The following is a 15,396-nucleotide window of genomic DNA, read 5'->3' as shown; positions in this document are numbered from 1 at the left end:
GTTTACAACACTTAACCATTATTGGATATGTCATCTTGAGCATTCTTGCACATATGTAATCCATGTCCGGGAACCATAGTATGCGCACCCGTTTGCTATCTGTTGGTTTGAGAAATCAGGGAACCTAAGTATGCGTACCCGTTTGCGTACTGGCGTACAGGTTCATGTCCGAGAATTTCTGCTGGGATTGAAAGTTCGCGTACCCGTTTGCGTACTGGCGGAACCCAATCTTGGTCCGGGTATTTCAAGTATGCGTACCCGTTTGCATACTTGAAGGTTAAAGTTCTAATATCGGTTGTGTACATGAACTTAAGCATTTATATAATAAGGTATACAATCTTTGCAAACTGTCTATAATGTTCATGATTGATTCGAGTGAATCAAACCGATTTTGCTTCAATTATGTTCTTGTATAATTGTATGAGAATATAGCAATTGAACAACTCTTTAACTAGTTTCATTTGAGTCATTTGAACCAGTTATGGTTAAGATGAATAAGGTTGGTATGAGAGTAATCATATGGCTAACCTCGGTTAACTATTTGTGAGCCAACATGGTGTACACGTTTGGGTACGGTTACATAAACCTAAATGAGGGTACATTTCATTTGTGTGTAACAAGCTAAGTTTGATTTAACGGTTGAAAGATAATATCTTGGTTGAATCAGGTTTTTCATCTAACGGTGAATATTGAATGCTTTGTTACCAAGGTAACTTGGATTGCAAACCCTGATTTGAAAACTATATAAAGGATAACTCTAGCAACTAGGAAACCTAATCCCCACACCTCATGTGTGTTACTAGTTGCATAACTAGAGTCGATTTTCCTTTAACCTTAGGTTTCTTCGAGACCCTGTAGGTTAACGACTTCAAAGACTTCATTAGGATTGTGAAGCCAGACCCAACTATTCTCTTTGTAGTTGCGTGTTATGATCTTGCCTGATTCTATATATTGAGTACAATTGAAATAATTGACTCGAGATTAATTTCTCCGATAGGCAAGATAAAAGTAATCACAAACATCTTCGTCTCATCGTTTGTGATTCCACAATATCTTGTTTCGCTAGTTGATTAAGATTATTGTGAGGTGATTGATAATGCTAGGTTGTTCTTCGGGAATATAAGACCGGTTTATCAATTGGTTCATGTTCACCTTGATTTATCAAAAGACGGAATAAAATCTCTTGGGTATTTCTGTGGGAGACATATTTATTCAATCTATAGACTTTTCTGTGTGAGACAGATTTGTTTATCAAGTCTTCGATTTTGGGTCGTAGCAACTCTTGGTTGTGGGTGAAATCAACTAAGGGAATCAAGTGTGTAGTATCCTGCTGGGATCAGAGACGTAAGGAACACAATTGTACCTTGAATTAGTGTGAGATTGATTAGGGTTCAACTACAGTCCAGTCTGAAGTTAATTGTTAGTAGGCTAGAGTCTGTAGCGGTTTAATACAGTGTGGTGTTAAATATGGACTAGGTCCCGGGGTTTTTCTGCATTTGCGGTTTCCTCGTTAACAAAATTCTGGTGTCTGTGTTATTTATTTTCCGCATTATGATTTGTTATATAATTGAAATATCACAGGTTGTGCGTTAAGATCAATCAATTATAATTTCCAACCTTTGGTTGTTGATTTACATTGATTGACACTTGAACATTGGTCTTTGGTACCCTTCAAGTTACTCCTCTTATATTCAATCGGGCTCGCAAATTTCTATTTGCTGATTGCAGATTTAATTAAGAGTTAGGGATATTAAACTCTTTGATATACGTTACTCTGGATTGAGTCTATCTGTCTAGTTGATTCTCTAGAAAGTATATTGGAGTAAGTCCTCTCAGATTGCCAAACGAATAGTTGGGTGTGGTTGTTAGACCCCCGCACTTTCACAGACCATCCCGGTGAAGAGGAGTTGCCGAGAAGGGGAAGGTTCAGGTCGGATGGTTGAAAAAAAAAGCAGTGGAGAGGAAACTCCAAGTGACGACGAAGGAAAATCTAAAGCTCCTAAACACAAGAATGAAAGAGTTTGTCTTAGTGGTTGTCGTGAATGAGTGATTGCAACAATTAGTAGTTTAGTTTCTTATGTTTAGAAAACTTTTTATTGCTGATTTGGTAGTTTGTTTTCTTATGTTTGTGTGTTTCCAACAATTAGTTATGGTATTGTGGATTAGTAAAGGAATTTGATAATTTGGTTTTTAATTTGTGTTTTAAAGGATTAGTTCGGCTATTAGGCTAATTTATCGATCTAGCCGAACTTCATTACACAAAAAATTTTGAGATACAATAAGGTAGTTCGGCTTGTAGGCCAAAAATGACAGGTAAGCGAACTTAACAAACAAAAAAAATTCAAAAGTTACAGAGAGATATTCGGTTACTTGGTAAAAAATGACAGGTAACCGAACTTTGCAAACAGAAAAATTCAAAAGTTACACAGATATTCGGTTACCTGGTAAAAAATGATAGGTAACCGAACTTAACACTTGAAAATTTTCTTTGAGTCCGTCTTATAAGTTCGGTTACCTGCAAAAATATGATAGGTACCCGAACTTAGTGCTTCCAAAACCAGTCTTATTGTACTAATCGTTCGGTTACCTGAGCAATTTTAGCAGGTAACCGAACGAACAAGATGGAATCAAAGAAAATTGTTAAGTATAAAGTTCGGTTACCTTCCATTTTTTACCAGGTAACCGAATATCTCTCTGTAACTTTTGAATTCCTTTGTTTGTAAAGTTCGGTTACATAGGAAATTTTTATGCAAACCGAACTTTTGGATTATGAAGTTCGGTTACATGAACAATTTTAGCAGGTAACCGAACTTTTAATTTCCAAAGCTTTAGGCTACTTGGAAACCAGGGGAAATAGAGTCATTAAGACTGACTTTTTTTTGAAATGCACCAAAGTTCGGTTACCACGAAAAATCATACTGCAAACCGAACTTTAGTTGCATTTAGGGCTGCACAAGACCCGCCCACGATACCCAAACCCACCCGTACCCGCTAAATCCGTGGGTTTTTAATCCATACCCGCCCGTTGTGGGTGCGGGGTTGGTTATGAAAAAAAAACCCGTTGTCTGTGGGTGCGAGGTTGGTTTAAGCTAATACCCGCCCATACCCGCCCAAAAAACCCGCAGATTATATATCATTAGATAAAACTAATCCTAGTCGTCCATTATGAAACCCTAATACTAGTAGATAGGATAACTGATAACCCTCATTCACTTTCTACACTCTTCTCTCTGTTCGGCCTCTCCTCTTCTTCCTCCTCAGTTCTTCTTCTTCACCTACGAACGACAATTACCAAAAATCTTCACCAGAAATCGACAACAACAACTTCGAATCTTCACCATAAATCGACAACAATCGAAAAATCAACAGATTCAACACTTAATCTTCATCTGTGAACTTCCTAGATATGAATATTTTGGGGGTTTTGGTTTTTTTTTCTCACTTAATCAAGGAGAATAGAAGTTACTCTAAATACTTGAATATAAAGCGGGTTTAAACCCGTTTAAACCCATAGCCGCCCAACCCGTAGCGGGCGGGTAACAAAACCCGCCCGCTGTTTGTGGGTGCGGGGTTGGTTATGAAAAAAAAAACCCGCAGTCTGTGGGTGCGAGGTTGGTTTTAGCTTATACCCACCCACACCCGCCCATGTGCAGCCCTAGTTGCATTGCACATTGTCAAGACACCACAACGTTATTTTGAAAAAAAAATTGTCGTTGCCTGCCCATCTCTGTTATATATACTAATCAACTTCCTCACTTTCCATATCAAACCTTTTTAAAATGGCAGTGCGACGTCCCAAATTTACTCTCGATGAAGATCTTTCTCTTTGCAGAATTATGTAGTGTACTATCCTAAGAGGGGTGAAGAACGACGAATGGATGGCGTAATAAGTCAAAGTTATTGGAGAAAGATTCATGAGAAATTCTGCTCCGAAACCGGAAACCCCCATAACCGTGATCGCGCAGCCTTGTGTATTCGATTTGCAAAGATAAGAGATAGGGTCAAAGAATTTATTGGTTTAGTTCGAATTGTGAAGCGGTATCTTAAATGCGAAACATTCGAGGAAACCGTAGAAAGATCTCAAAATGAATGGCGAAGATGGAAAGGAAAGAATTTCAAATATGAAGCTCATTTTTATGTTCTTAGGAAGTTCTTTTGTGTTCGTTTCGGATATTAAGTACGTTGTGCTATCAATATTTATATTGAGTATTAGTAAGTTTAAAATTTAGCTTTAATATCACCCTCAACCTTTGTTTGTTATGTTGATGTTGCATTTTAATTAATTTTTAATTAAAATTGTTTGGTTTTTATTGTTTTTCAATTTTAACTAAATTATAGAACTTTTAATGACCCAAAACTAGTGTAATTGCTCTGTCGAGCTAAAAGTTCGGTTGTTTGTCCAAGTTATAGAGGCGTTCGCAAAATACCGTGGCTAACCGAATTCTACTTTGTAAACAAAGGAACTCATAGTTCGGTACATTCGCAAACCTTTAATCTAACCGAACCATAAGTTCGGTTGTTTCGCTAAATACAATGTCTAACTGAATTTTGCTCTGTTAACAAAAAAACAACCTTTAAAAAACTTTTTAATTCATTTAAAAGTAATGTAACCACTATCGCGGGTATTACAGATGCACTTAGCACGTACAACAAGCCTTTGAACCCCTAGGCGACCCTAGCGGACGAGGTATAGTCTCGTGAGGTTTTACATAGAGATCTACCTACAAAATATACACAAAAAATCCTAAAACTATCAACCTTCGTCGGAAGAATCTGAGTCCGATATAACCACCATAAATGGACCGCCGTATTCCGAAATTTTAGACATCATGAATTGATAGCTTTCATCAAATTTGAATGCTTCTCCCTTTTCTTCCAAGTAACGAGCTTTCGCGAGTTCGGTCTAAAAAATCCGAAACAAACTCACTTTGTTAGTTACAAATTTCTATAAGTAGCTTGTTTCAAAAAAAAAAACCATAAGAAAACACTTACAAATTGTTCGATGGACAATCTTAAGTGGCTAGCATTGAAAATTCGTTATTGGATTTTGGTAAAAGCAGCAACCGCATCTATAACGACTTGGTGCCTATCATGGATTTTTTGAACACTTCTTCTCTTCGGGTTTCCATAATTTTACCTAAATATGGTATGTATCTTTTCCCAAAAGGTCTCGGATGAGGTGTGATCTAGAACTCGACTTTCCGCATACCATGCTTTGGTGATTGCTAAATCTTCGGCGGAGTCAAATGCTTCCATGGTTGTATAGGATTCAAATGTGTTTGTAGAAAGAGATAAGTGAATGTGATAGGGAGTTTACAAGTGAATTTTCCTTTTATAGAAAATTTAGGCCTAACGACTACTTCTTTCAAAAATAATGGACGTTGGGTGAGTGGTACTTTTTGCAGAAGTTAGTTCGACTACCTGTACAATTTTACCAGGTAACCGAACTCAACGCTTCCAAAATCAGGCAGAGTGTAAGATTGGTTCGGTTACCTGCGAATTTGTACCAGGTAACCGAACTACGTTGAATGAAAGTTCAGCGCTTGGTTCGGTTACCTGTGAATTTGTACCAGGTAACCGAACTTCGGAGTTCGGTTGCTAGGTAAACTTCTTTCCTAACTGAATATATCACTGTAAACCTTTAAAAAATAAAAGCAAATTATACAACTACACTGTAATACACCCAAAAATAAGACCAAATTCCAAAAACCACAATCTTTAATTCATAATATGATGTTCAAAGCATACTTAGTTTAATTAATGGTACATTTAATCACCCTCAAGGATAATTTGACCTTCGTGTATAATTTTGTCCGACTTCTTCAAATCTTTCCACATCTCCATGTTATGCGCATACATAATGCACCAACCCAACATTGTGTCGGGGTTAAATCCACGCCAATAAGAGTTTCCGAGTATCGGAGGCAATGGACAATCGGGTTCTAACCGGAGGCCTATAAAGTGGTTTTTCTTAATCAATGCGATCACCAATCTCCTACGTTTAAGTTGCTCGACACATATAGTTGTTTTTGGGGCGTAGGTGAAACTAGCATCTTTTGAAAAATAGTGAACCACGCAATTGAATGCGTCGGCGATTAAGTGCCACATATCGGAATATCGCCCATCCAATGGTCCCTTGTGATTGGGTTTCCTCCGTTAAGACGACTTTGATACGTAAAAAATTGCTCGTTGAGACTACAACCCCCATCGGACAACATTGTTTTGTAAAATTGCGGGTTCTCCTTGAGCTTCCCCAACAACCTTTGGCGAACATAAGTGATTGCACACCCTTGATATATCTTGGCACCTTGAGTGAAAGGCCCTAGTTGTTGTACGACAACGTGGAAACCGCAATTACCATCCGGAGGGACGTCGTCGGTGGATATGACGTACTTTCTAATGTAAGGAGGTAGATCTTCCAAGTAGCTTTTATCAATAAGATGTGGTGTATCATCAATTGGTCGACTCCTTTCTTGGATGCGGCACATTGGAGCCTTAAGCTTCATGTCTCGTTGAGTTGGTTGTCTAGGTTCCGATTGAGTAGGTTGGGTTGGTTGTCTAGGTTCCGATGGAGTAGGTTGGTTTGGTTGGGTTATAGTTTGCGAACCAACCGAACTTCGTACACTTGGTATAATCTTATTTTTACGTAAAGTTCGGTTAGATATTTGGTTGCAAACCAACCGAACTTCTAGACCCTAAAATTCGGCAACATTGCGGGCAAACCGGACATAACTCTGTAAATCCTATAAACAAAGTTCGGTAACATGTCTATTAACCGAACGACTAAAAACCTCCATTAAGAGCGAGTTCGGTTACCTGCGTCTTTGGAAAAAGTAACTGAACTCACTTTCAGATGTGTTCGGTTACCTGTTCTTCACATAATGTAACTGAACTCCCTTGACCTAGCTCAAATCTACTTTAAGAATTTACATTTTTTTGATATTTTGGATCAATTCAACCAACATTATCTAAGTTTGAAGCATACCTGGGTACCCAAATACTCTTCCTCCGTTTGTGGTTGGTATAATCCATCGTTTTCATCTTGAGATTGAGTTTGGGGAAAATTACAATCACCATCTAAGAAATAACTCATATCCGAATCATTGTGAAGATTAACGAATACTCTAGGAGAGGAAGGAGATGAAGATTCAGATGAGCTATCATCACTTGAATACTCAAGCTTAGTGAACTCAAAAAAATATTATTTTCCATGTTTTGCTTCTTCATCTCTCTAACTTTACTCTCTCAATAATTCTACTTCTTTTAAAAAAAAAAAAACATCTGATTTTTTAATTCACTAATTATCTTTAACTTAATCATTTCACTAATCATTACACTAACTATTATTAACACTAACTAATCATTACCCAAATTTAATCAGGAGGAAAATTTAGGCATTAATATAAATAACTAGATAAGGGGTAACCTAGATTTACCTCTAATGTCTTAACCAAATTAAAACAATGGTCCAAAAAAAAAAGGTTGGTCCCCAAAAAACCGTTCTTCTTTGTAGAAATTGACCTTTAGTCCCAAAGTAGTTGGGCTTTAGACAGTCTAGTCCTACCCTTCGAGGCCTAGTACTGTTTAGTCCTTATTTACCAAAATGATGAACGGGTTAGTCCAAATCTTGACGATTCACTCCAAACTGAATTCTATTGATGACTAAATTGACCCTTCTATGTAATCTACTTTGCATGTATTGATGCCTCGTCTCTCTCCTTCTTCCAGTCAATTTTCTCTTCCCACGATCTACTTTCTTATCCACCGAAAATATTACTCCAGTCGTTTTGATCATCAAAATATGATTTTCTAATTGATTCAGTCTTTTCAAAGGCGATGAAGAGCAAATCATCATCATCATGTGAGGCAAAAAGAGTTGATGCGTTTAACAAAGATGATGCACAAATTGGATTCTTTCTGAATCAAATATGAAGGAATTCGAAAATTCTTTTAAGAATTCCATGCAAAAGTAATCCAAGGAAGCTACGAATAAAGCTACCTTCCCAGTATATAAGCATACAGTTCTCAATTGTTGTAAGTATTTTTGTTTTACCGATTAGTTAAATCACTAAATTTAGTTATAGGATTTCTATTAGTTTTTTAAATTATGGTTAGTTATTATCATATAAACTAATTCAATTTTGTGTGAGAAAGTTCTAAGTATATCTTTAAATGATTTTTTCTTTGGTTCTTTATATTTTTAAAAGGCATGTGAAATATTAAATTATAATCTTTTGTAGTATTTTTTGCATTCATTAGAATGGAGAAGAAGAAAGTTGTGGTACCAGCGGAAAATGTGACTCAAAAACAATTAAGTGTATGCCGGAACCGATTCAAGGTCAGTTCAAGATAATTTATGTGTGTTTCAAATGAATTAAATTATTATGGTATCTAGGTCACATGAATGATCTAATCACATAAGGGAGTACGTGATTTTTTGTCGCGGCTCCACATTTAACTGGTTTTGGTTTAAAGTTTTTTGTTTGGGCAACTGAACCGTTCATAGGTTCATTATTATTCTCAATCTTGAAGAAACAGAGTAAAAATGAATGAGGTTGGTTTATGCAGCACTGGTTTCTTCTAATGGGATTTCCCATGTATAATGCTTTTATACCATATGAGTGTCAATTGAAACTATTTATTGATCCCTTCTAATTCGCTGGTGTTAGAAATGTATTTAACCAGGCCAACTTGATGATTGGATCACTAAAAAAGATAATAATAATGGTAGGATCGATCTTTTAGACTCCCATTAGTTAGTTTAGACTCACATTATGAGAAAGATTCCATTAGACTCCCATTAGTTAGTTTAGATTATCTTGATTCCAAATCATGGAGCACTTGCAAAGAAAAATACTTGTAAAATACAATTTTGAAACTATCTGAGCAGTTGTATTGCAAAGTTCAAATAGTACAGCAAGCGGAACAAAAGTAATTTAGATGTGTGTATAATTGTACATATGGTTATTTAAATGTGTACATAATTGTACACATGTGGATTTTTAGTGTGTACATAGTCGTACACCTGTTTATTGGTAATGTTTACGTGGTTGTACACACCAATAACTTTTGATTTTTCTTGTTTTGTTTTTTTAGCTCTTTTAGAGATATTTTTCTATATCATTATATTTTGATTCTACATGCAGCAATTGTGGTAACAGTAGTGATGGAATTATTAATGTGTACATATTAAAACACACGTTGTTAATATGGTGTACATAGTTGTACACATGTTATTGTTTTTGAAGTTGGGCATATCTTCACAATTTAGTGTTTTTTGTTTATATGTTTTTCTTCAAAGAAACTGATTGGATAATATTTTATTTTTCAGGTTGAAGATCATGAGGATCATATCTAAGAGACTCATAGAAAATGAAGAAAATTTCAACAATGGACTCACTTCCACTTTTAATTGTTGTTTTATATTTAGGACTTTTGTTCCATGTCTATAACAATTTTTTTTTATGGATATCTTTTCCGGAGATTTTTCGGCATCATTAGCATAGGTTTTTTGGCATCATTAACAAAAAAAATTCAGGATATCTTTTCAGTAGTTGAAGCTACGTAGAGAGTCACAGGTAGTATAAAAGCTATTTTGAATAGTCGGTGTGCAAAATCTATTTATGCTCACGGCTATTTTTCCCGTTACCCTTGTTTATCTATTTTATTTGTCTTTTGTTTTCTTTCATCCCATGTTGGCTTGATTTCTTACATTTTTTTTCAATAGGTAACAACATCGGCAGTAGCAAAACGAGTTGCATCTCACAATAGTAACGTTGGCAAGGTAAATTCTTCACATGTAGCCTCTCTAACCATTTACTCATTTCCTTGTAAAATTGGTGAAGATAATCTGGTAGAATTCTTATGTGTGTTGCTTTTATTCTCCCGATTGTTAGGAGGTGTACTTATTTTTGCACCAGCTGTACACAGTGTAATTTTTACTACACCAGTTCTAAGCAGTGTACTTTTTTTCAGTTTTCGAAACAGTTAGAATTTTTGTAACAGTCTTAGTAGCCTTTTCGCTTCAGGTTTTTATTGAAACCGTAATGGGTTAATTAAGTTTTCTCCAGAGAGGCCTTTTAATATTGAATACTTAATGTTCACAATTGTACACATGTTGATTCCTAATGTTTACATAGTTTGTACACCTTGTTGGTCGTTAACGTGCACATTGACGTACACCTGTTGATTATTTAATGAGTGGTTTTTAACAACCATGACTAAACGAATTGAAGAGGCCCATTCCGGAACAAGAAATGACATCGTAATTTAAATTGGATTTTTGGGTTAGTATGCATACATTCATAGTTAGATGCAAGCCATGTTTGGGACACTTTTACTTTACTCTGTGTTATGCTTTTGATGCTTAACTTTATGAAGGTCTTTTTTATAAACAGAATGATTGATGTTAGACGACCGTTAATTCATCAGCTCTAGTGTTCTTATTTTAGTTTCCATCCTAGTTGGCTAGCATTATGGAGAAGTTTGATGAATTTAATAGAGTGAAAATTTCTGATGAAGTTTGCCTTGATAGATCTTTAGAGATGATGTGATCTTGATATATTCATTTCTGGGTTTTAATTTAGGGAATATGAAGAATGACACAGTAACAAAAAAATTGTCAATCCAGCCATTCAGAGATTGCAGAGTTACAAAATCAGTTTAGCATCCTCATATTACAGAGCCACGTGATTATCATCTTGAGATTGCAATGCTACATGACCAGTTTGACCGTTATCGATCATCAAACCATTCTATCGAGTTACTGAGGTTTGATTCTACAATATTCTATTTACCTTACATTATCAATTGGTTCAATTATATTAGCAGAGATTGTGTCCGTATTGATAATCTTTTTGGAGTTATGGGTCAAAGGACTAGTTAGTAATCGTTTTGTAATACATTAAATTGCATTCTAATGAATTGGTTGGATAATGCATTCGTCGTGTTTGGAAATGCAGGTCACTTTTATTGAAATACAATTAGTCTGTAGTTTTAATGAAACTAGTTCAGCACGAGGGGGCGCCCAACAAGTTGTATGTGGTGTACAAACTGGTGCACCTTGTCTTGGCATAAGATTTTCTGGATTTTGAACATGCACATGTTTGTATACAAGTGGAAATTAAGATTTTTAAAAAACGAGAATTACATAATCATATGGGTACTCTTTTTGTAGCTCTCGGAAAGAGCTTTCTGAATATATAAAGTTTGCGAAATTTGGGCAAACGGTTCGAAAGAAGTTTTTAATATTTTTTATGTTATTTAAAATTGCTGACATCATCATGAGTCATCTTGGATTAAACCGTAAATATTTGGACTAAATTGTAAATCAGGAAGGTTATATATGTATTTTCATATTTTAAATAACTTTTGGACTAAATTGTACCTAGTTAACTCGGGATGAACTAATCCATACATTTTCATTCGATTTTTGGACTAAACTGTTTTTTTCCCAATCTTTTTATATCTAGTTACAACTCGCCTTTGGCTCCTATAGCTAGTCCAGACTCCAAACATGTTTGAGTTTTAAGGCTAGCGGCTAAAGCCTTTGTTTGTGTTAGCAAGGTTTTTCTAAAGCCCTTTTGCAACAAATAACATCCAAGGATTACTGTACAACAGATGGAAGGCGGCTTTTAATTGAATTAATACTTAATAGTACAAAAGTACAATATGGAAACTGAAAACACAGACGAAAATAGTTTCAAGAGCTCACAAATGGAAAAAAGATAATCATACACACAAACAAAGTCACGACGTAGCTCTTTTTTCTGAGCAAACGGAATCATTCACCGCCAAGCTTCAATTCGTTCTGTCCTTGAATTTAAACGGCTAACTATGCTAGCACCCCGCGACTTCTCTACAAGTTCTGCTATCTTGACCACTGGCTGACTGTTAACAGCCTTTCTGGGTCCCTTGCGCAGATTCACATTACTCGACTGACCAGTCTTATTTCTACATGTTTTCTCCTGGGTACGAGCCTTTCGTACATTGCTGCTCGTTTCTTGTGGTTTACTTGTTAGGGTACTTTCAGCTTGAGTTGGAGGAGGTTTGCATGCCGAATTTTCACAGAAAGACCCATTTTCACCATTATCAGCCTTCTCAGCTGAAGTTTGTAAACAATCAACTCCACAATCAATAGGTTCTTGCGGACTCTCTAAACCAGGTTCATTGGCAATGAACATGTGCTCTGTCTCTTCATTCTGCTCGGGTTCCATAAACGGCAATGGAGACCCATGGCGATCATTCTCGCCTGGTGGCTCAAAGGTGGAACCAGGAGCTGACTGTATTAATGAATCTTCTCTTTCTCTAAGCATTTTCATGATTAATGCCTTGAGGAAATTCATAACTTGCACCGCATACATCAAAGCAGTTAAAGGATCCGACATCTGAAATGAAAAAATTCTGGTAAGAAGAGGAAACATGCTCCCTTAATCAACCTATTGGTATAGTTTCTCAATACATTTATTACTTACCTGAGTCATGTTTGGTGCAAATACGGTAGCAACATTGCGGGCATTCATCTTGTTATGATGTTCCTCCTGGACGACATCAGCCATCAGGTTGATGGCCCAGTCCAGCAAAGAGGCTTCTGTTGGTGGCAGGAGTTTCGTAAGTTCAGTGTATTCCTCTTCTGATTGGCACTGCATAACCTGCTCAGGTTGGAGAGGGTCCAAAATCCCGGTAGGCAGTTCTCTAAACCAAGCCTATAATAAGGTAAATACTTCATAAGTAAACATCGTTTCCGGACCATGTGCTAGTAAAAGGCTCAAATTGTAGACCACCAGAAACCGTTCAAGACCAGAGGTTTTTGTGTAACTCTTGGTATTTTCATTTTGAATCATTTGATAACTAAATGAATTCAAATCACAAAAGTATAAGTTCGGTAGCAGCCTGTACCAATGATCAGACATTTGGAGCAACAGAATCCAACCTACCCGCCTAACATTAATATTAAGCGGGTTCATAACGGAAACTACATTGCACCTCCCTTATGTTCCACCCACCATTATGCAGTACTCTACCGAGCATGCAAAATATATATTGTTATTTTAAGAGAAAAACCAGTAGTTGCATACGTATATATTCAAGACGAAGAAAAAAATCATATAAGTAAAAGAGTTCAGGGTTCATTACCAAATTGAAACAAGTACCTTTATAAGTCCTGCCAAACAGTGCACGTCAATATCATTTGGCACAACTCCCCTGTTTAACTGGTCTCTGACGTACTCCTCTTGACTGTTTTCTGCGGTTATTCTGAATATGCCTTCTGCCTGTTCACATAAGTTTTTAATGACTTAACTAATCAAGATTTTAAATGAGAAAATCTAAAAGCCATGTCACAACCCATGAGGCAAATTTATTGAAGAAAAGAAAAAGGAGAAACATGAGGGGATGGTAAATTACCTGCAATCCCCCCTGTGAATACAAGTGTCTCTGCATCAACAGGAGTATTGTTGGTACACTGTTCCCTCTAGAGTCGTAAGAACATTGCATTGATTCTGCTGATACTCCAAAAACACTTGCACTGCAATCAAAGAACATCTGAGTTAAGCATCTCACCACACACTTCCACGATAGAGAAGTGCGAGCAAAAAGATACATTGCTCCAAATGTAAAGCAGATTAAAACTTAGTGAAAGCTAAAGCTTTTCCTTCTATGACATGTCCCATATTTAGATACATCTCTAAGCAAGTATTCCTGCTCAACTTGCCCATCACCCAAGCCTCAAAGTGAGTTGATATAGTTCTCATCATAAAACGACAAACAAACACATCCACTTTCCCCTCAACAACTATAAATCCTCAAGGAAAATGGTATATTCATCCATCCATAGTACTTCCATTTATTCGAATAGAGAGGGAATATCCAATAGAAACTTGTTGATCAAACCAGAATCATGAATGAAAAAACAGACATAAAAGGTAAAAGATATGAGTCCCAAAGGCAACAGATACAGCATGCATTCAAGAACAATAACTTTAACCACCATCGCAATTGTTTCAAAACCAAAACCTATAGTAGTCTTCTCGATTTTCTAGTGGCAGGGAAGCATTACAACGGCATACACCCCCAAACCCCAAAACAACCAATTAGCCCCAAACTAAACTCAACTGATTCAAGAACTGAAAAAATCATCCTAAAAGTGTGCCAACACTAAGGAATGCCAAACACTCACAACATCAGTCTGATTTCACACAATTACTACAACTCAAGGATGAATTACTCCCAGCACATACCATAGAATAGAATCATATACAAAATGACATTTCTAACGCAGTAGCAGAAAGGATTTATGAGAAATAAAAATGTTGAAGCAACCAAAAAAAAACCGACCTTGCACTAGGAGCCCTTCTAGGTACTTCAGGTTCAAACTCAACAGGCAAACCAAGAAACCCATTAAAGCGATCAAAAGTGACATGAGCAACATGACGAACATTAGTTGGCCATCCAATCTCCATTGAAGAACAAAGTTGATCTTTCCTATCCGTTTCTGTTCTACAAGCAACCAAATATTTTCTAAAAGCAGTTACTAATAAAGCTAATAAGGATAACTGATCTTCTTCTTCTTCTCTTTGTTCATCACCACAGCTCTCTCTTCTTCTGTTTTTCACTTCTTCTTCTTCTTCTTCTTCTTCTTCTTCAAAATCCAAATCACTTTCACTTACAGGAGAAGAAGAAGGAGAGGTAGAGTGATTAATAAGAGAATGGTGGTGGGACTGATTTTGTAATGACCCATGAGATGGAGAGTGGAGAACTTCTGTCATAGCTGAACCACCACTACTCAAAAAAAGGGTTCAAGAAATCAAAGGGTTTTTTGTTTTTTTGGGAAATTTAGAGATGGGGTTTGATTGGAATTGAGTAGAGTTGGATTGAAGATTGGATTTTGCAGTGGTGGGTATTCTGCATCATTTGCTATTTTTTTTTTTTTATGATTTTTCAGTTCTCTTCTCTCTCTTTCATTTGCTTTTCATCTCCTGAAGCAAAGCAATGGGAAACACCACACCACAGGGAGAGAGAGAATTAATTAAGGTCTGAACTGAAATAATTAACTCTTTAAAGGAAAACTGTGATTAATCTCATTAATAAATACTAAATAATACAGAGGAGTAGATATTCAAACTTTATTGCATTCAAGAAAGAAGAAGAAAAAGAAAGGCTATTCAGCATTCATTTCTGCTGATGCAATTCTAGCTGTTGATTTCAAATCCTTTCATTTGAGTGGTCCAAGATTCCTCATTTCTACTTTCAATTAATGATGATTTTGAGATCTTAAGATCAAAATCCAATGGCTAGAAAAAACTCTCTTTTTTAATTTATTTACCCAGAGCATCAAAATCTGTAAAACCCAGCAAAGAGAAATCAGGTCAGTAAAATATCGACCTCCATGATTTGAAT

At 36.3% G+C, this 15,396-nt stretch overlaps 1 protein-coding gene across 1 annotated transcript; it reads right to left on the bottom strand.

The window, feature by feature from the left end:
* Positions 1 to 11,605: 11,605 nt before the first annotated feature.
* On the bottom strand, positions 11,606 to 15,109 carry LOC113310150 (rho GTPase-activating protein 5-like). Its single transcript, XM_026558732.1, has 5 exons — positions 14,335 to 15,109; positions 13,405 to 13,525; positions 13,152 to 13,271; positions 12,474 to 12,704; positions 11,606 to 12,386 (listed from the first exon to the last, which is right to left on the bottom strand). Exons 1-5 carry the CDS (start codon positions 14,763 to 14,765, stop codon positions 11,787 to 11,789), a joined length of 1,503 nt encoding a protein of 500 aa, XP_026414517.1. The 5' UTR covers positions 14,766 to 15,109; the 3' UTR covers positions 11,606 to 11,786.
* Between the last annotated feature and the right edge of the window lie 287 nt (positions 15,110 to 15,396).

The sequence above is a fragment of the Papaver somniferum genome, chromosome 9 (assembly GCF_003573695.1).
Source record: "Papaver somniferum cultivar HN1 chromosome 9, ASM357369v1, whole genome shotgun sequence".
Taxonomy (NCBI): domain Eukaryota; kingdom Viridiplantae; phylum Streptophyta; class Magnoliopsida; order Ranunculales; family Papaveraceae; genus Papaver; species Papaver somniferum.
This window is presented reverse-complemented; position numbering and strand designations above follow the sequence as displayed.

Bases quoted from the DNA above. Each gene is read 5' to 3' on its own strand.
- LOC113310150 (XM_026558732.1), bottom strand. From the start codon at position 14,765: ATGACAGAAGTTCTCCACTCTCCATCTCATGGGTCATTACAAAATCAG. The intron at 13,272-13,404 runs GTAATTTACCAT...TTATGTGAACAG, and splicing joins ATTCACAGGGGGGATTGCAG to GCAGAAGGCATATTCAGAAT. The intron at 12,387-12,473 runs GTAAGTAATAAA...TTTTCATTTCAG, and splicing joins TTGCACCAAACATGACTCAG to ATGTCGGATCCTTTAACTGC.